A 21,977-nucleotide genomic window follows, 5' to 3' on the forward strand; every position below is an offset into this window, starting at 1 on the left:
GATGGGATGAAAGTTCGGCATACAAGTTATGAATGTGCCGATCAATATATTAGAAACACATCAAAATTGGCCAGGACGTTCAATTAGACAATAACGTCGATGCAACATTAAAATGAGTGTTTAAAAATCTGCGAGAAAGACTTATTTCCGTCCGAATTTTGGGAAATGAGTGAAGCAGAGAGTTAAAAAGCTATGCTTAAATTTAAATACTTTCCTTTTAGTTAAGAAACTGCTCAATGCACTGAAATTTTTAGTGATACTATTAGCAAATATAGCATTAGGCGACGGTTTTCTACCAAATATAAGCTTAGAAAGGCCTATTTATGAATAGTGGAAGAGGCAACAGAGGTTTAGCGATGTAAGTCCGCAGTTTGAGATCGAGAGAAGTGTATGAAAGTTTGTGACTGTTAGTGTAGGAGAGACAAGTGTAGTGAAGTTTGTGACTGTTACATGTCACTGAAGAATCGAAAAACAGGAAGGCGACGGTGTCACAGTTTTAGCTTTGTGGGTGTATAAATACATTTTATCAAGTTGCAGTTTATGTATAAGGCTTCTTTATTCCATTTGATTTCAAACGCAAATTAAAAAAAAGAAAAGAACAAGAGTCTGTATAGTAAATTCCGGAGAAAAACGGCTGGACGAACACTTCGAGAAGCAGCAAGAAACAAAATCATTTGTAACGAGTTAAAGGTTTTTTTAAGTAAATAAAAAATAGGAAGTGATGCGAACAATCCTTATGTGTGGGAGATAAAAGGATAGTAAGACGTGTTTTGTTCTACAGTGCCTGAGGAAGAGATGGCAAGATTGCAATGGAATTCCTATTTTAAGGGAATGGACTAAATGGTCCACCATGAAGATGATGATGATGATGATTATGATTAAAGGGAAGGTAAGTGCATGTCGTACGTCGTATAAAGATATTACGTGTATTGTTACCTCTGATAATTACGAATTACAATGAATGGCCATCACGAGTACTGCTAAACTGGACATGTAATGGCATACTGAACGACTTGCATTCGATCGTCATTGAATGGTTGGCGAATCATGTGTAGCAGGTCATGGTTATCAGTTCAAATGCAATTCTGAATCTAATCTGAATGTTGATAATATCTTGTATGGAAAAATCTAAATAAATAAATAAATATATGGAAAACTCTGACGGTCTTTTCCAATGACGTTCTAACTACCGGAAAAGAATAAGAATCAGCGTATACAGTCGGAGCTTTCGGGAAAACTTTACAAGCATGTCAAACTCGGCAAAATAGAGCAAACGGGCAAAGCTAGTCGTGTGACGATCCAGTTCCAAGGAGTTCCGTTGACGAAAGAAATGATCGCGTTTCTGTTGCTTCTTTTCTTTTTCATTTCCTTCGTAACAGGCTTCTTATCCGACAACAATCTCTCTCGCTGGTTTCAATTCAAAGAGCAAACCGTTGCAGAAAACCGAATGAGGAAACCACAGGATACGAAATCCGAGCTGCAGTGACTTCCTCCGCCGTAAAAGGATCAAAGAAAGGCTTTCGGAGAGACGGGAGGAAATAAAAGGATGGTCTGAGTCGGTCGATGAGGTAGTAGAGGATAATGTGTCCTTCCCAGAGCCTCCAGGGACTTCCACGAAGAAAAGCGGATGAACAGAGTTGGCGTAGCTGGTGTGGGGCCCGTGAGAACTATCAAAACAGTGACACAAGTTGTCTCCAAATAGTTCATGAAACAGGAACAGAATTTTTTTATTCATATAAAGCTGATACAGTTGCGTCCTGAAACGTTACGACAGCATCAGTTATTCAACGAAGCAGCACAGTCCTACATCTATATGATTATTCTTCAATTACCATTTAAATATTTTTCAGAGAATCCATGGAGCCACGTTCATTATGTTTCTGGAGTGTTCTATTCTCGAACAGTGTGGGAAAAACGAAAAACCAGAGCTTCAGGGGTGAGCTCCAAAATCTTTTATATTATTACGATGGTCATTTCTCCCGACGTAGGTGGTAAGCAACAAAATATTTTGGAATTCGAAGGAAAAAGTTTTTTTACTGAAATTTTGTGCAAAAATCATGCCGCAACGATAGGTTCCTTTTGACTTCTCATTTTCACACACTCTATCCCCTACTTTGTGCTATACAAAACAAGAAGACAAATACTGTCAATGTAATGAAATTTTTTATGAATTTACAGACAAATGCTGTCAATATAATGAAATTTTTTATGAATTTATATTATGTGAATGTGAGAAATTCTACCATACCAGTATATTTGTAGTAAGCGAGCACTGAGTATTACCTGTTCGTTAAATAATAAAAGAGAGAACGTATTGAATGTCAGGGAATTACAACTGGAGACAGAGCAGTATTTTAAATACAAAAACTATAACAATATTAACAACCAAAAAACATAAATTCGTAATATTGAATATTAGGAAGGAATAATATCGTAACCTTAGGGCTACGTGCCAGATGCACATATTTCGTATCTAATACACTGACGTTAGACTACTTTGTAACTGACATCTAATGTTTTTAGTACCGTTTATGTATCTATATAGTTATTGGTGTTTTATTAAGGGGCATGTATAATGTTATTTGTACGGAGCAACAAATAGCTAAGTATAAAGTCACTTTTATAAAATTCTTGTCTCTCGAAATTATATAACACAGTGGCTCAGTTATACTTCTTTTGGTTAGCCACATACATACTGGTCGGTTATCATAGCCACTGATCGAACTGGTTGTATCTGTCATCGAGACGTCAGACGATATTATTTCGTCCTAATATTCAATATTACGAATTAGTGTTTTTTAGTAATATTGCTATATTTTTTTCTGTTTAAAATAATTTCATGTCGCCAGTTGCAGTTCTCTGACATTCAATACTTCCCGTGTTTTGCTATTTAACGAACAGGTAAAGCTCAGTGTTCATCTACGACAAATGTACTGATATGACATAATTTCTTAGATTTGTATAATTTCCTTAAATTGACATCATTTGTCTTATTAGAGTCATGTCTGTATTAAATTATTTAGATAGTAGCTTTATCTGACAGGCAGAGTCTTCGTGTAGCCATGACGCTACACTTCAGCCAGTTGGGTGACAGCTGTCACCTAGGCACTTCCTTGTTCCTAATACCAGTGTTAGAAATGATATATTGTAAACATTCACTCATGGGAGATGCAACAATCATTGCTATCGATCGTTTGTAGGTATGTGTAGGTTTGTATGGCAAAACGTGCACTGTAACAAGATGTGATTAGTTATTAACGTCGTCAATTTACATATGGTCGCAGGTTCGAATCCTGCCTCGGGCATGGATGTGTGTGATGTCCTTAAGTTAGTTGGGTTTAATTAATTCTAAGTTATAGGCGACTGATGACCTCAGAAGGTAAGTCGCATAGTGCTCAGAGCCATTCAATTTACATAAGCAAGTAAGATTTTCATGTTAGGTAAGGTAATGAACCGAAAGCGATAATCAATAAAGAAAATATGCGATCTTGATAAAGGAGTTTTGTACTGACATGTTTCTCACACCAATGGCCTAATGCAAAGAATGACCGAACATCTTTCCACATTAATTACAGTCCTGTGGAAAGTGAGCAGAAGACCACCCAGATTATCGTAGCACAAAGAGTGACGACGCTTCTGCCTGTGTGAAGGGGCGACTTATCCATTGCCTAGCAAAAAGCGTAACATAACATCTGGCTACATGATGCAAAACCCTGTGGAAAGCGATTAGTTGACTACCCACCATTTCCCTAGCACCATGAATGATGGAACTTCGGACCACGTGAAATGGAACCCTGTAGAAAGCTAATAGTATACCACCCACCGTTTGCCTAGCACAAAAAATAACGGAACTTCAGGCCACAGGAATCGAAAGCCTGTAGAAAATTGTGTAGTAGGAGACACAGCCCTTGCTAGGCACTAAGAATAAGGAACTTCTGGCCAGGTGAAATGGATCTAGGTGGAAAATGAATAGTGGCCACACAGCAATTGCCTGTCATAAAGAGGGAGAAACATCTGGCCACGTCAACTGTAGCCCCGTGGAAACAAAACAGGGGACGACTCTGCCTATGTCTAGCACAATGAGTGAGGAATTTGTGGCCAAGTGATGTGCAACCCTGTGGAAAGTGAGTAGGGGGCACTCAAATTTTGCCTGGCACAAAAGTGACAAAACGTCTGGCTATGCGAAGTGGAACTCTGTGCTACATATGGAGTATAACAGTTATCTTTCGCCTTGTACAAAGAATGCTTGCTCTCTTGGCAAATGAAGCTAAACCTCATGAACAGCGTCTGGCACGCGACTCCTTCTTCGCCTAACACAAAAAATGACGCAAGTTCTGGCCACATGAAGTGGAAGTCAATGGGAAGCTGTAACGTCTAGAGAAACAAAAACAATATATTATGTAGTAATTAGAGAATTAGATGTATCATATTGTGTCATTGCATAAAATTATGTATTTTTTTTTATTATTTATTTTTGAAAACGTCTGCGTCGGCGAGTAATAAAACCGACACAGAAGATAAATGTTAAAAGAAATGAACTAGTATATAATATGTGATGTAGATTAATGTCTTTGTCTTCTTAGTTTGGAAGTTGCGCGAGTAAGATCTCCTGTTGTTGTCGTAGAGAACGCGAATGTAGCAATCTTTTGTCGAAACTAAGCATTTGACGCCATTATGTCTGAATTCACAAAGGTCTGTAATCACTGAGATATTTAAAGGTTTTAATAGAGTTGTTTAAATGAAAACGTGTATTATTTATTGTTAAGCTTGCTTGCATATTATCCCATCCTGTTGAGACATTTTTCAGTTATATAAATATTATCTGTGGTGCTGAGCTGCGTGGGGAACGAAGAGCCGCTGCCGCGGCGTATTTAAACGACTTACAATATAGTCGTGCATACCGCAAGGAAGCGGTAAAATAATAGTAAAGTAATATTATTTCTTTTAGCTCCCAGACTGGCAGTGAAGATCAGCAGATTTTATGATGTGTTGCAGATTGACGCGGGCTGCTGATAGGATATAATTTACAGTGCAAATAATTTAATGTACCTTCAGAATCTGATAGGAATCTTGCTGTGCTCCGTTCTGATGTGGCAAACTTTATAGTGACAACGTATTTTTTAGTGAGAGTCTCATGTTCTTGGGCTAGTCGTGGTGTGAAATAGCATTTTAACGAGAGATAAAATCCACTGCGAACTTGTGTTTTTGAACGATCATACGAACTGTAACATTAGTGTTCATAACAAAGTAATTCCAACTTTTACTCATTATGAAGTAGGGAAGATATATTGATTCCTAGCATGAGTTGCAGTTACGAAAAATCGTTCCTTAAATTGTAGGCCAGATTCAGAACAATCAAACTTCCATATATACATTTTATTCCGCTAAAAGGTAGTGATGATAATGAAAAGCAAAGCACAGCATTGATAAAAGTATTTCACGTAACTCTTTCCGTAAATGTGTTGTTACAAAGAGAATAAATAAACCAAAGAGCATCAACTTAACAATTCGCGAGAGAGAACTTTTACGTGAAAAAGCGAGTAGTAGGCCATTCAACCTTTGCCTACAACAAAGAATGACGGAACTTGTGGCTACGTGAAGCAAGTAGTTGGCCCCTCACTCTTTGCCTAGCACAAAAAGTAGCAGGAAATTTGGGAAATTGAAGTAGAATCCTGTGGCCAGTGACTAGTTGGCTGTGCTCTCTTTGAATCACACCCAGAATGATGGAACTTCTGAGTACGTGAATCTGAACCATATGTTCTTGCCCGCGAAAGGCAAAGGACCCGAGTTCGAGTCTCGAACCAGTACACTGTTTTAATCTGCAAGGAGGTTTCATATCAGCGCAGACTCCGCTTCAGAGTGCAATTCTCGGTTTGAAAACATACCCCAGGCTGTGGCTAAGCCACGTCTTCGCAACGTGAGTCCTACCAGGATTGCTAGTTTTGTACGTTTCGCAGGTGATCCTCTGTGAAGCATGGAAGGTAGGGTACAAGGAACTGGTGGAAGTAAAGCTGTGAGGACGGATCGTGATTCGTGTTTGGGGAGCTCGGTCGGTATACTCTTGCCAGCGAAAGACAAAGGTCCCGAGTTCGAGTCTTGGTCTGGTACACAGTTTTAATCTGTTTGTAAGTTTCATAGCAGTGCACACTCCTCTGCAGAGTGAAAATTTCACTGTGGGAACTAAATTTATTTGTGCCCTTCCATAGGTATCTTCGTTGATGTATGGAGTGATGAGTTTTCGATGTCAATGAAATAAGATTGCTTGTTACGATACTCTTTGGGGGTTGGGGGGGGGGGGGAGGAGGGACGTAAGATTGAGAGAGAGACAGAGAGAGAGAGAGACAGAGAGAGAGAGAGAGAGAGAGAGTGTGTGTGTTTGTTCGTGTGTGTGTGTGTGTGTGTGTGTGTGTGTGTGATATGAAACGTAAGAACTTTGCTTGAATACGTGCTCAACACGACTATCGAACGAACACAGAACGTTTCCTTTAATGGCTGTACTTTGGATTCATGTATTGGAACGATGTGTGCACAATATAGAGTAAATTAATCATTGATTTCTTAGGTGAATAGTTAACTTCCAGTCTGGTGTCCGGGATGTGTATCTAAGGTTGGTTAAAATGTGTAACGGGATAGTGAGTTTGACGGGTTCTTATTGATGAAAGTGTAGTGTGTCAAAACTGACAACTTGGTTTGAAATGTTAGCATGCAGGAATTTTGTCTTCTGTTAAACCCCTAATAGCGGTGACTCCACTATATGAAACTGTCGGTTACACGAGTAAGTGATCGACACGTGCTGTACCGAGTGACATGTGCACCAGCTATATACGTAATTCCTTACAGTTCTTAGCAAAGTAACCCGGGCGAAAGCGCGGGATCGATATTACGTACCAGCTTTCCTGCTCCCATTGGTCAGCCGTCGCAACGCCGACTTAAGCGCGTCGGCCAAGCTCACCGAATCAGTGGTGCGCTGGGATGTGCTGTGACATTATCACCGGTGTTGGGCTATATGTGGTACATTGCCGTATTACTCTATGTTGTGGCCGAGTGAGAAAATTCTTCTTGGCGACCTTATGCTTCCGGTGTGTTTCCTGCATTCCAGGCCTTAGTGTTAACTTGGTGAAGCGACTTGAGGAGAAAGTCAGCCTGAATAGATTATGTCTGGCACACGACATCGAAGGCTGTGAATCCGTTACTCCAGGACGGTTAGAGAAAAATTATTCGGTGAGTACTTCGTTAATCTTGACGCTGTTGACGTTTGGAGACTCGACCCGAAAATTGTTACTGAACATGTACTTTTCTGCTTGCCATGGTTAATATCTCACTTGTACGTTTATGAATATTATTTAAATTTTATTGTGAGTGATGAAATTTTACCTGTATTTGCTGTACTCGGCGTTAACTTACTCTGAGTCGGTTGCTAGCAGTTAAGTATCACGTTTTACGTTCTTAACTTGCTTCCTCAGCTGGGAAGCCTTTATAACCATTGCTTTTCCCCCATAAGTTACTGTAATAACTAAAGGAGTGTTTTAGTGACACTTAATCACAAAAACTTTTTATTCATATTTTGCTACAGCCTTTTAAATGTTTTCAGAGTTATGTCGCATATTAAGCCTTGTGTTGTTTAACCAGTTACAACTGGCATCTCTCGTGTTTGTTCTAAACCCCTTGTTGTTTACCCATTTATAGCTGGCACCTCTCTCTCTCTCTCTCTCTCTCTCTCTCTCTCTCTCTCTCTCTTTCCTTTTAAGCGGAATGTTTCTAGTCGCCTACATTGGTGTCTAAACGATTTAAACGCTCTTTTAACTATGTTTCTCTTTCATAGTTCTGCATCGTTTGTTATCTCGATTAATGTAAAGATTTTCATTATTAGCCCGAGGATCCAGCTGACCTGTTAAGAAGCAACGTATGACCACGTAGCAGATGTAAACTTAATTATTTCAGAGATCCGCCTGTTTTATTCTAGGATTCACGGAATTATATATCTTTAATTGTGCTGAAGTAAGAGTTATTTAATAAATGTAAACAGACATTCGAAGGCCCTCATGTTGTGCTATTTATTTAGAAAAAGTGAAGATCTGTTTGAGGGAAAACATTATTTTAACGAATACTATGTTGGAAAAATGTGAGATTTCAGAGAGGGTCAAGCTATTTTTGGTAAATAAAATGTTTGTGCAAACATCCTGATTAAGGACTATGAGTATTCACGGTCTGGTAACTTACAACTCCAAGCCACCTGCCTGACCAGTATCACAAACCTTATGCTGCAATATTTAAGTTTCAAATTCCAACACCAGCAGACTGGGTGCTGCTTATACACGGTAGGTACATTTTATGAGAAAGCTAGTCCGTACTACATTGCTTCTGCAACAGAATATGGCTTATATCTGTGCTCTTCTTGAGGTATTTTACAGTACCTATAGAGTGATGGAGTGAGGAGCTTTGGATGTCAATGGAGAGAGATTTATTATGACTGTGCACTTTGGGAGAGGAGGGGTCATGCAAGGGAGGGAAAGAGAGAGGGAGTGGGGGGTGGGGAAGGAGGAAGGGAGAGAGAGAGAGAGAGAGAGAGAGAGAGAGAGATTTCACTTCGTAAAGTTGTGTTGGGTCATTAATTTTCTGTTTTAACCTGTAGGATCCGAATATTTATCTTTTATTATGTCCATTTTCTTTATAGGCGTCATAGATTTCTGTTATTATTTTTTGTCTATACACATTAGCATTGCCTGATTACTGCCGTTCTTCTGGTCTGTTAGTATTTGTTCACGTTATTTTCACTTCTCGTCAACTTCCTGCATTCACCATTCCAAATATCAATTCAAATTGTTTCTGAGGCCCACTAAGTGACGGTTTTAGTTTAGGTTTTCTTCTACTGGATTCTGAATCTGCGCTGTATATTCTGGAACAAGATGTAAGCGAATCGCAAACAATTTCAAAAGTGATAGCGCTGAACAAAGTTTCCGCATTTGTCTCTTTGACTGTGGTTCATCAACTTACAGCTCAGAAAAAAATGGCTCAAATGGCTCTGAGCACTATGGGACTTAACATCTATGGTCATCAGTCCCCTAGAACTTAGAACGACTTAAATGTAACTAGCCTAAGGACATCACACAACACCCAGTCATCACGACAGCTCAGAAGTATTTTCGCCCTATGTTGGTGTTCTGTTGTCAGTTTACAATCATTTACGACTAAAAGAAGTGTAATGGCTGAAAATATTCGGACATTCACACATGTACATTAGAGAATCGCCATTTCGGTGAAGACGTCAATCGAAAAAAAAGAAATTTAACTCTAATAACATAGATGATTGGATATAGTGTATACTATCAACTAATCATAAATTCCTCTTACTTGCACTGGTGTATCTTCTCATACCGATTTACATTACAATACAGTGCTACGGCCATGAGTCGTAGATTTATCGTAGTATTAAAATGGATTTCATAAAAGAAAACTACAGGACCCAGAAAGATACCAAAACGGAACAGACGTTTGCGTGAAGTAGTGATATGTACGACCAGGCATTCGTGCCTGCAACGGGCCAGGGCTATTCCGAGCCCCACGAGAAAGACAGACCGTGGCGCGTACGTAACGAATGTGGGCCTGAACTCGCTCGCTCTGCTCAGCAGACAAAATGCGTTTTTAAGCCTGTTAAGTCGCAGCTGGGTGTCTATGTACTAACGAGAATTGCATCTTCTACTGGAATCTGCTATTACGAAGTCTCACTGGTTAGCAGTACTACAACAAAATTTAATTTTAGATCAATACTCGATATAAATGGTACAACCGCTTGTTTATAGCATTTAGTCTCTTCTGATTAACAGTCCTCATTTCATACAATAAGAGGTGCATTATACAATTGAAAATCATGGGTACCCCAGTACTGCCATAACAAATTATAAGTAGGCCTATGGACATCCGATCATTGTAGGACTAATAACAATAACAATCTACAACAGCGGATTCCAATAGAAGCTGCAATTCTCGTTTGAACGTACAGACCTAGTTACGAGTTAACGGGTGTAGAAACGTAGTTTGTCTGCAGAGTTGAGCGAGCGAGCGAGCTCAAGCCTACCTTCGTGACGTACGCGCCGCGGCCTGTCTTTCTCGTAGGACTCGGCCTATTCGACTTGACGTCACAGACGAAAGCCGAGGGCTTCCCCCGAGTCGGCATTGGTAGCATGCAGCGCGCCCTTTGCAATGCATGTCCTCACAGTGGCGGAACGTTTGGTCACGTGAAGCTGTGCCCTGTGGAAAGCGAGTAGTAGCCATCGCACCCGTTGTCTTACGCAGATCGTGCGGTCATGCCGTCGTTGGGGAGATTTATCTAAAGTGCAGAAGACCATGATCACTGGCTTTTGGGGCATTGGTGCATGGGTGGAAGCATTTCCAATACTTCCGTCGTGGTTAAAGTACACCGTGCATGGCAAAATGGCGTTATCCAAAACCGGCGCCAACGCAGCTGTAGTGGACCACGGGATCAAGAGAGGTCAGTAGGGAGGGCGCTAAAGAAGGTGCGTGAGAGGTAGAGAGCTTGGGAGAGGTTGGGAGGGAGGGTAGGAAGGAGGTCGAGAGAGTCAGAGGAAGGGAGACAAACAGATTGATGGGGAGTAGGTGGTGGGAGGGAAGGGGTCTGGGAGAGAGGTGAAGAGGGTTGGGAGGAGGGACGGAGGGTGGGAGGGAGGGAGGGAGATATGGTGGGAGGGAGGTAGGGTACTAGAATGAGAGGAGGAGAGGTTAGGATGGAGCTAAAGAGGGTGGCAAGGATGTAGAGAGGTTGACAGGGAGGGTAGGAGGGAGGTACAGAGAGCTGTGGGAAGAGAGAGAGAGAGAGAGAGAGAGAGAGAGAGAGAGAGAGAGGGATCTGGAGTAGGTGTTGAGTGACAGGGAAGCAGTGTGGGAAGGATGAATGGCTGGAGAGAGGGAGGGAGAGAGAGAGAAAGAGGATAGACTGAGAGGAGGGAATGAGGGAGGGAGGGAGGGAGAGGGAGGGAGAGGGGGGAGGGGGGAGAGAGAGAGAGAGACAGAGAGAGAGACAGAGAGAGAGAGAGAGAGAGAGGGATCTGGAGTAAGTGTTGAGTGACAGGGAAGCAGTGTGGGAAGGATGAATGGCTGGAGAGAGGGAGGGAGAGAGAGAGAGAAGAGGATAGACTGAGAGGAGGGAATGAGGGAGGGAGGGAGGGAGGGAGAGGGAGGGAGAGGGGGGAGGGAGAGAGAGAGAGACAGAGAGAGAGAGAGAGAGAGAGAGAGAGAGAGTACTCACGTTGGAGGCGGCGGAGCCCTTCTTGGAGCTGGAGGCCTTGGCGGGCTTTGCCTTGTCGGGCGGGTTGGCGGCGCTGCAGGAGTGCGCATGCCGGCTGAGCGCGAACACCTCGGCCAGCCGCGACCGGCAAGCCTTGCTGCTGCTGCCCGCCTTGCCGCGGCTGCCGCTGCCAGTACCCGGCAGCGTGTGGCCCTGCGACACACCACAGCACCACCAACACTCAGTGCAACAAGTTGAAACTGTCAAATTTACGAGACAACAGAAAAAATATCCTTAACTGAAATAACAAACACGTTTCAGAATCAATGAAGCTAAGAACCTTCATCGCAGCGCGTCAGCAATCGTTGGTTAATATATTAAAAAATTAAAAATCCGCCTCGATTACGAAAAAAGCACCTAGTGTTAACCCAGGTTTCGGCGTAGATAACTACACCTTCTTCAGAACAACAATAAAACCCACAAGTGCCTAAGAAGACCTTTGTCAATGATCAAACGAACACCATAGCTATACGTTTATAAACGAAAAAGCAAAGGGAAACACAAAAAGTACATACGTACAAAGTCAAAACCACTACTTAACTTAATACTGTACGCTCCACCTCGCACCGGCCTACGTTCGATGGGCCATGACCCGCCATAATAATAGTTTACATGGGAATTTAATCCACTCCTTGCGGAATAAGAGCGATAAACTTTCCCAATCAGGAGTATATAAAATTACATGCGGGGATTGTCCAAAATTTTACATCGGGCAAACGGGATGAGCTCTGGGTCTCAGGTATAAAGAGCATATTCCTACTAGAAGCGGTGACGGTAAAAAGGGCTCCACTTATGCGGAACACCTTGTGCAAACGGCTCATGCGCCGAGCCCTCCAGTTAATACCGAGTTACTTCATGCCGAGGTTAAGGGCTTAAAACTGGATGTTTTGGAAGAAATGCAGATCTTAAACATCTGCAACATGCTAAAGACAATATCCTTAACGACCAACTGCTACTAAGAAACAGAAAATTTTTTGAAGGTTTCGCACCTTTAATTTGTTCTTCATACTTGTAAATCTGATGATCTGGGGATTTTGACATGCGTGCGCTGATTGGCAAGCGCGGTTGGTCAAGCTGTTCATCTTTCTTTTTATCCTAATTTTCTTTAACGATGAAGGTGATTTTAGCCCGTCGAACACCTCACGTTTTATCCCTCTATCTTTATTACCACGACGTCTTTAGATTACGTCCCCTCAGCCCCCCACCCCCCAGGCTAACTACTGGCTTTAGGTATAGTTTTCAAGAGTACCTCGCGCGCGCGAACGGGGTCCGTAGCTCCCGGCCGCATTTTCCCGCGCCGCGGCGCGCTTCCGCAGACCGCGACCCATTTCTGCAGCAGAGGGCTCTGGTATTCGAAGCTGTCTACGATTGGTCTTCAATGACGTTATGCCCCGCTGGCGCCTGCGCTGTTCTAGAAAGCCAACATATAAATCGGCGAGCTTCTCAGTGACGCGACAGTAGCACCTGAAGATGGCGGGCAGTTGTCTCGCTGAAATATTGTGCGGTTTCTACAATATTATCCGGCGTAATTCCCGGGAACTTCTCAAGCAGAAGCAGCGTCGGGAAAGCCTGAAACAATGTTTATCTTGCTGGGCGTATGGACAGCTAGGAGGAAAAACGGAGAGTACATCGGGCAGACGTCTCGGTGTTGATTGAAGGTGAAAGCGTGGTCACAAGCCGAGAAATGGGCCTGCCTGCCTATGTTCGCCGTACGTACAGCAGTCATTGTGCGCTGGCTCGCCTGAGCAAGCTTAAGTCGTTGGAAGTTGTGATAGTCATGCTACTGCTGTATCAGACACACTGAAGATGATTGATATATGCTGTGTATGCGGCTGGCTGTGCTAGTAAGCATTCTCTCCTTCACAGGTACTGTACTCTGCTTCTTGCTTAATCTGTATTTTACGACAGCTCTCCGTGAGCTCTCGTTAGATTGTGTTTGAACTGAGCACGATAAGATGGCTACGCACAGTTTCTGTTCTTGCTCTATAAGATACAGATTTCGTTCTGTTGATGTATGATTAAGTGGATAGTCAGTTGATTAGAATATTTTTTTATATATGGCGATTAATGGGGCCATATGAGAATAAGAAAAGATTATAGTCGGTTTTGGAATACTGAACTGTTTCAGGTTACTCAGTGGTATATCATTGTATATGCTGAGATGGACTAATGTTAAAATATCAAGATATATGTTATGGGAGGATGCAGTGGCTGAAGCCCATGGACTATACACAAGGGAAGCTACAGTTGTCTGGATCATTCTAGTGTATAACAATTCAGATTTTGTTGACGTTGCTTTCATCGACTTGCTTTTTTATGGTGTTTCTTAGTCACGTTTTTTAAATTTGTATAAATTGTAATTAATTTGCAGTCTCAGGTAAATAGTTGATTGTCATTTCAACGGTTTTGGTTCTAGTAACTTTTAGGTATTTAATTTTTAAATTCAGAATGGATTGGAAATGGATTATTTCAACTTGTTTTTGGTTGTTTTATTATGATACTAAGTTTATTTAACTGTTATTGAAATCGAGTTTTATTAACAACTCATTGCTGTGATGATTTATGAATTCAGTTATTTGGGCAATTAGTTTACTCAAATGAATCAGTATCTTTTGTCGATGTGGTCAAGAAATGTATAAATGTTGTTCTTTTAAACCGAATTCAATCAATCGATTCCACCCGTAAATCGTAAGAGCCGCACTGCACGTAACGCTAGTTATAGAATCATTTTTTTGGGAAAACCCCGCAACAGTGACAGTATTTTAAAATATACCTGGTGTTAAATCAAGAGTATCCACAGGAGAACTCTACAAAAACGTGTGTACTGACAACTTCTCCACAACATATAAATAATCATTCATGTCTTTTGTCACTACCAATATTTCTCCTTTCTCAAAAAAATAGTGAAAAGCATGAATATAACACAAGGACCAAAAAAAAAAAAATTCCGCAAAGGCAGGTTAACATCAGTACCTAAAGGAATCAGACACCACATGATAAGACATAGGTACTACCTGGCAGAATCTAACCTCAGCGCAAATCAATTAGGAATGCGGTATTAATACCCTGAAAATATTCGCCCCCCCTTTCTTTTTTTATAAAATTTGACCCATGAATAAACAACGCAATCTGACTGCTATTACTGGAAGAGGGGCCTTTCAGATGGATTAAAGGAAACCAAATTACAATCCAGATTTTCAACCATTCTACTGCAACAGATAAGTATAGGTGCGTCTCTTGTTGTAGAAAAAAAGAGGTGAGATACAACGGAGACAGCGTCTTAATACCTCACGACAAGAAACATGAATCACAAAAATTCGAACTGTCGATTTATTCAGCACTCCAATATGTAATGTTGCTTAACATCCGTCTTGATTGCAAAAAAAATTTTTTTTTTATTATTCATATGACCGGTTTCGGTTCATTCAGAACCATCTTCAGATCTGATATTTTCGTTACAGGAGTAACCCGTCCAAATCCAGTAACTTTCACATGCTACGTGACGTAGCATGTGACGTAGCATGTTAAAGTTACTGGATTTGGACGGGTTACTCCTGTAACGAAAATATCAGATCTGAAGATGGTTCTGAATGAACCGAAACCGGTCATATGAATAATAAAAAAAAATTTTTTTGCAATCAAGACGGATTTTAAGCAACATTATAAAATCACTGATTGCTGTTATCCCATAAGACATTATGTCTGTTTTTGCAAAACTCCAATATGTTTCTTGAAGTTCTCTGCATCTTAGACATACTTTGTTTGGCTGAAAAATTACAAGCAAATAAAAAACATTTTTCCTGCTGAAGGCAGTTCGTAATATAATTTATTACGTTGAAGGCAGATCATCTGCAGTAAGCTGTGCTCACACCGTATACTAGCGTGAACAGAGGCTAAACAAACACATGTGGACTGAACATGAAAGTCGTAAGGTAGCGAGATAATTGTTTAACAGTCTACCTGAGCACATTAAATGTGATGTAGGCAATGTGATGTTTATTAAAGAACTTTCTGTTGGGCGATTCCTTCTAGTCCACTGAACTGTATCTTCACAGAACATGGCACGTGATTATCTTGATTCGCATTAGTTGATACTTTCACAATAAACCAAGAAATCGTAACTGCATCCAAAATTTCATGTTCTCGCTGGTGGAAACTTTATCAGGATGTGTGTAAGTAAACAGTGCTAAGAGACAAAAACGTAAGTGCCAGTAGTATTACTGAGGGAGGATTTGCACGAATCTGACGATGATGTGGATAAGTACGACTCTCATAAAAATCGTGAACACAACTGCGCTTCAAACGTTTTGCTAATGAGGTGAATGTTAATATTTATTTAAGAAAGTAAACTATGTAAAACTCTGTCCCTTACCACAGTTTACGTTTTACGTGACTGTGTGATAGCACAAATATTAAGGATCCTCCTTAACATTGTTTACGTGCTGTAGCAAGACGGCAATGAATTTAATTTTAAATTGTGCTGAATAATAGATTAAGTATCGAAGATGTTACACTTCATCATTATACAAATCGTTAATGTGCTGTGTTATTTTATAATTAGAATCATCACTGAAATACGGTAATGTGCAGTCATTTCAAATTATTGTACTTTTTAAAATGTACATCTTTGACGTCTTTCCACATTTCAGAGACCTCTCCCCTTGCGATTAATGGAACATGACTGATGTAATGTAATAAAGGTAAGGAAAGCCGAAGTCTACGCTAAATTACTAACTGGTACATTCGAAAATACGTTAGTTATATCCCATCAGGCAAATATTACGTCCTATGGAACATTCATGGCTCTCATCCTTGTTTGTGTCTTGGGTACTGCACTTATCGTTAAAATTACTGTCGAATTTGCGAAGATTTTTTTGGTTTCTTATCGAGCAAATAATTTACTTCAACATTGAAAACTTTCTCATTGTTATTAATAAGTCTCATTGACGTACCCAGCTTGTGTACTTTTATGTGCGCTCCAGCGATAAGAAACTTTACATTGATCAACTTAAATCTTCGTTTTTATACAAACTGAACAGAAGCCGACGACAATCGATTTTTCTCTTTATGGTATTAGCGTCTGGTGCTTGGTGCAGGGCTCTGTTCGCTCTCAAAGCTACTGTAGCAACAAGGTACTTTTTCTTCGGCAATTACTTCTTTTATGTCTTTCTTGGTAAAACGCGGCATTAAATTTAAGTCTTTTTCTAGCAACTCTGCCTCATTCTTGTTAAGCTACATCTCCGTGAAATTTACACCGTTCTCATAAAAATGGAACTGCCCACCAGACTCCTACGTGTAATTAGGGATCATAAATCTAGACACGTTAGATATTTTCTTCTGATGGGTAGCATCACACGCCATTTTTGCACTTTCAACTCAGACATGCTCTGCATTTATCCACTAATTTATGTTGCGTTGGGGTTATATTCTTAATGACTTACAAGTAGGTTTTTTTTAAGTACGCAATCATAAAAGAGAAAATACCATGCTACTGCCGCAAAGTAGAAAAGAGAATAGTTTCGTCTGCAGACACTAAACAGGACTTGGATAACGTAACAGATAAACTTAGCGAAATATATTCCAAAATTACATTTGCGCTTGAACATGAAGCAGAATTTGGCCGTAACTTCCTCGATGTTCCTGTTAGCATATCGTATAGAAAACATGCGTTTAAGGTGAACGTGTACGTATTCAAGAATAACTACTGGGAGTTATTGCAGTCAACCAGATTTGTAATTGAAGACCTCATATGTAAACAACGGTATGGTAACAGGCAGTCGATGAGAAACACAATTATTGCATATATAACATAGCACATGACTATCTTGATTCACATTAGTTGTTAGTTCCACAGTAAACCAAGAAATCGTAGCTGCGTCCGAAATTTCATAGTCTCGCTGGTGGCAACTTTATACGGATGTTTGTAAGTAAAAAGTGATAAGTGACAAAAACATAAGCGCCAGTAGTAGTAAGGAGGGACGATTTCCATGAATCTGATGATGATGTGGGTAAGTAAGACTCACATAAAAATCCTGAACACAACTGCGCTTCAAAAATTTGCTACTAATCAGGTGAATGTGAATATTTATTTAAGCAAGTAAACAATGTTAACCTGTGTCTCTTACCACAGTTTACGTGAATTTACGTGACAATGTGATAGCACAAATATTAAGGATCCTCCTTAATAATGTTTACGTGCTGTAGTAAGGCGGCAATGAATTTAAATTGTGCTGAATCATTGATTAATTATCGAAGATGTTACACTTCATCATCGTACAAATCGTTAACGCCAGTCTAAATATCAAAAATTGAAACAATTTTTAATTTTTAAGAGATTTCGTAGTAAAGCTTCGTTAATTCGTCCAGCAAGTTCAAATGGTTCAAATGGTTCTGAGCACTATGGGACTTAACTTCTGAAGTCATCAGTCCCCTAGAACTTAGAACTACTTAAACCTAACTAACCTATGGACATCACACACATCCATGCCCGAGGCAGGATTCGAACCTGCGACCGTAGCGGTCACGCGGTTCCAAACTGTAGCGCCTATAACCGCTCGGCCACCCCGACAGGCGTCCAGCAAGTAAACCGAAGTAAGTGAAGGCCTGACCGTGTTACGCACACTCGCTGCAAGAAAACAATGTTTAGTAACCACTGACGAATTTTTAAGAATAAAATTTTGGGCAGAATTTACCATTTTAAAAATTATTCGCTATTGTAGTTATAATTGAAATCGATAATTTACCTGCATAAAGAAAATTGCAGTGCTTGTACCTGAAATATATTACTTATGAGGTTTTATTGAAACTTTACTGTGGAAATATTCGAAAACAATCAACTTTTCTCTTACAACTGTTTACAGCCGAGGTCTTCAATCGTGTGTTTAACCAGAGAAGAAAAGGTTTTAACATTTTTGCTTTAAATGCTATAAACTGAAATTTAATAAGTCTGAGAATTATGTATGAGGGTATAACATCTGTAGAAGTTGTTAAGTATTACCGATTTTGAAAACTCATTAAGGGCATAAACACGACACGGTTTGTGTACCATTATGACCCATTTGTCGTTACTGAAAGATGACACCACAATCGCTGTTTCTGTAGGTCAGCGCTGAGCTAGATGTGGCGAGGAATGTGCCACGTCTTCTTCATAAGACAGGCGGTGCTACAATTAATTAAATATTCCGGGCTATTATGCCGGGGTCAAATGCATTTCTTATAAGAGCCAAAGTATCGTCCCCATCTGCGTACGACATTTCAAAGCATGTGATGTCACGCCACTGCGTGGGAGCAGCTGTAAACGGAACTATTCTGCAGTCAGTAGCGAGCCAGGCTGTGGATCGGACGCTAGAAGAAACTATGGTCCACCTTGAAAATGTGCTCCACAGATGGGGACGAAACGTTGGATTTTCTAGAATACTTTTTTTTTTAATTGTGTCGTGTCCCGCTCTGACAGTTTTCATTTTATAACAGGTGATACTGCTTCCCGCGTCTGTACGTTCAGGTTGACGTATCGCTCGTCATACAAGTTCGGAATGTGGTAGGTCAGCAACATGTGCCGCACGATTATCCACAAAGGACGGAGCTGTGTATAAACTGTGTGTGTGATGATTTCGCTGGATCGTGTCCAAGGATTTCCCGTCTCTGCATTTAGAGGCTATGGGCACTGGATACCCATTCCGGATGTGTGGGATTCAAATCCTCATCCAACCGTCCAGACTAAGCCGAACGCCCCAATGATTCCTTTGTAAAGGAAATAATCAGTTTCCTTCCCAATCCTTGCCCTATTCGTACCTGAACTCGTTCTTCAATGATCTTGTCATAGACGGGACAAACACTTGACTTACGTCATTTACAGGTCTAGATCACAGCATACTGATGTCAAATACATTGTCGCCTTCACTCTCTCTCTCTCTCCCTCTCTCTCTCTCTCTCTCTCTCTCTCTCTCTCTCTCTCTCACCCTCTCTCTCTCTCTCTCTCTCTCTCTCTCTCTCTCTCTCTCTCTCGCTCTTTAAATGGTTCAAATGAGTCTGAGAACTATGCGACTAAAGATCTGAGGTCATCAGTCCCCTAGAACTTAGAACTACTCAAACCTAACTAACCTAAGGACATCACAAAGATCCATGCCCGAGGCAGTATTCGAACCTGCAACCGTAGCGGTTGCGTGGTTCCAGACTGAAGCGCCTAGAACCGCTCGGCCGCAGCTGCCGTCTCTCTCTCTCTCTCTCTCTCTCTCTCTCTCTCTCTATCGCTCTATGTATGTGGCCCACATAAACGTTTCAGCGTAAATATCTCTGGAACAACAACAGATATTGAAAAACAACTTTGACAGGTAAGAATATAAGGCAGACGATCATGAAAGTAAATTCTAAAACCTAAGCAAATATTATTTTAACACAAATTTATGTTTTTTATGGACCCATATTATTTCTCACACAATCAATAACATTAAAACTCACAAAAAACGAATGGTGTCGATTGCATCGCAATACGTCAATTTAATCCCAAGAAACCGCAAAGCGAATGCGACGCTTGAAATGAACGAAATGTGCCTGTATTGCACACCCCTAGGTGCAAGCGTGAGACCCACGTTACTCGTAATAAGGATGTGATTGACGTACTACGATGCAATGGACCCTGTAGTTATTGCCATTTACACTGTTATTAAGTGGACTGGAAACAACACAGATGTCCAGTCACTTAAATAAAAAATAAGGAAAGGGTCTGATCCTTCATGCTTTACTGATCTTTACTACTGTACTAGAATTGACATAATAGTGACGTAAAACCGAACATCACCTACCGGGTAAACATAATTAATGGCTGACCAAGAATCTAACAGAGAGGTAAATTGTAGTTGTAGGTAGTTGTGAGACTGAACATCTGTATTATTCTGAGTCCAATTTATAACAGAGTAAAGAGCGTTTGTTACATCGTAGGATGTCATCAGGTCGCGATTAAGAGCAAAGTAGCGTCCACGCTAGCGTCTCAGGATGGGCAACAACGGCGCATTTTGCTTATCTCAAGCGTCAAATCCCAAGTGTTCAAGTGTGTGTGAAATCTTATGGGATTAACTGCTAAGGTCATCAGTCCCTAAGCTTACACACTACTTAACCTAAATTATCCTAAGGACAAACACACACACCCATGCCCGAGGGAGGACTCGAACCTCCGCCGGGATCAGCCGCACAGTCCATGACTGCAGCGCCTTAGACCGCTCGGCTAATCCCACGCGGCGTCAAATCCCCTTTGTAACTTCTCGACATATAACTGTCATATTGCAATGCAACAAATGCCATTATTTTCGTGATTTTTCATGCTATCGATTGCGTCAGAAATATTATGGGGTGTCCATAAAAAAAAGAAACCATAAGTTTGTGATGAAAATAATATTTGCGTACGTTTTACAATGTCTCATAGTGTTTACTTTCATACCCCTGATAGTCGTTTTTCAATATCTATTGTTGTTCCAGACACTAGAGATGGAACTGATCACCCTGTATACAGGGTGTATCAGAAAGAATGGCGCGAACTTACACGGCTGAAAGTACCCGATAATAGAAGCACAAATATCAAGTAAACATGGGCTCTAAAACGCATACCTTAAGAGCTATGAGATATTCTTGATTTTCAATATTGTGAAACAAATCTCTTCTGCTGCAAGCTCTTTGCTTTCCATATTTTTGGAAGTGGTAGTATGGACCAAAACAAGAAAAAAATGTCCAGTAAACAAGTGCTCTAAAATGCATATCTTCATTAGAAGAGTTGTGTTCCGAAGTACCGGTGATGGACAAGTGCTCATAACTTTTAAGGTATGCATTTTAGAGCACATGTTTACTGGACAGTTTTTTCTTGGTTTCGTCCGTACTAGCACTTCCCAAAATATGGAAAGCAAAGAGCTTGCAATAGAAGATATTTGTTTCACAATATTGCAATTCCAGAATATCTATAACTCCTAAGGTACGCGTTTTAGATTCCATGTTTACTTGACATTTGTGGTTCTGTTATCGTGTACTTTCAGCCATGTAAGTTTGCGCCATCCTTTCTGATACACTCTGTATGTAAACTAAAAAAAAAAAGCTGTTACCATTGCGTAAACCAGATTGAATAGAGACTGGTAGGAATTGCGGGCGCGTAAAGCCGTAAGGAAAGTACAGGGCTATTACAAATGATTGAAGCGATTTCATAAATTCACTGTAGCGCCATTCATTGACATATGGTCACGGCACACTACAGATACGTAGAAAAACTCATAAAGTTTTGTTCGGCTGAAGCCGCACTTCAGGTTTCTGCCGCCAGAGCGCTCGAGAGCACAGTGAGACAAAATGGCGACAGGAGCCGAGAAAGCGTATGTCGTGCTTGAAATGCACTCACATCAGTCAGTCATAACAGTGCAACGACACTTCAGGACGAAGTTCAACAAAGATCCACCAACTGCTAACTCCATTCGGCGATGGTATGCGCAGTTTAAAGCTTCTGGATGCCTCTGTAAGGGGAAATCAACGGGTCGACCTGCAGTGAGCGAAGAAGCGGTTGAACGCGTGCGGGCAAGTTTCACGCATAGCCCGCGGAAGTCGACGAATAAAGCAAGCAGGGAGCTAAACGTACCACAGCCGACGGTTTGGAAAATCTTACCGAAAAGGCTAAAGCAGAAGCCTTACCGTTTACAATTGCTAC

The 21,977-nt window shown here is 40.9% G+C and overlaps 1 protein-coding gene across 1 annotated transcript in view; it reads right to left on the reverse strand.

The window, feature by feature from the left end:
- Positions 1 to 9,908: 9,908 nt before the first annotated feature.
- Positions 9,909 to 21,977, reverse strand: part of LOC126152265 (nematocyst expressed protein 3-like) — a 123,621-nt gene continuing 111,552 nt past the window's right edge. Inside the window, exons 3-4 of the mRNA XM_049915996.1 lie at positions 11,264 to 11,455; positions 9,909 to 9,950 (exon numbers count right to left, since the gene is read on the reverse strand). Of these exons, the coding sequence (XP_049771953.1) occupies positions 9,909 to 9,950; positions 11,264 to 11,455 (234 nt within the window). The remainder of the gene's footprint in view (positions 9,951 to 11,263; positions 11,456 to 21,977) is intronic.

The sequence above is a fragment of the Schistocerca cancellata genome, chromosome 2 (assembly GCF_023864275.1).
Source record: "Schistocerca cancellata isolate TAMUIC-IGC-003103 chromosome 2, iqSchCanc2.1, whole genome shotgun sequence".
In the NCBI taxonomy this organism is placed as follows: Eukaryota; Metazoa; Arthropoda; class Insecta; order Orthoptera; family Acrididae; genus Schistocerca; species Schistocerca cancellata.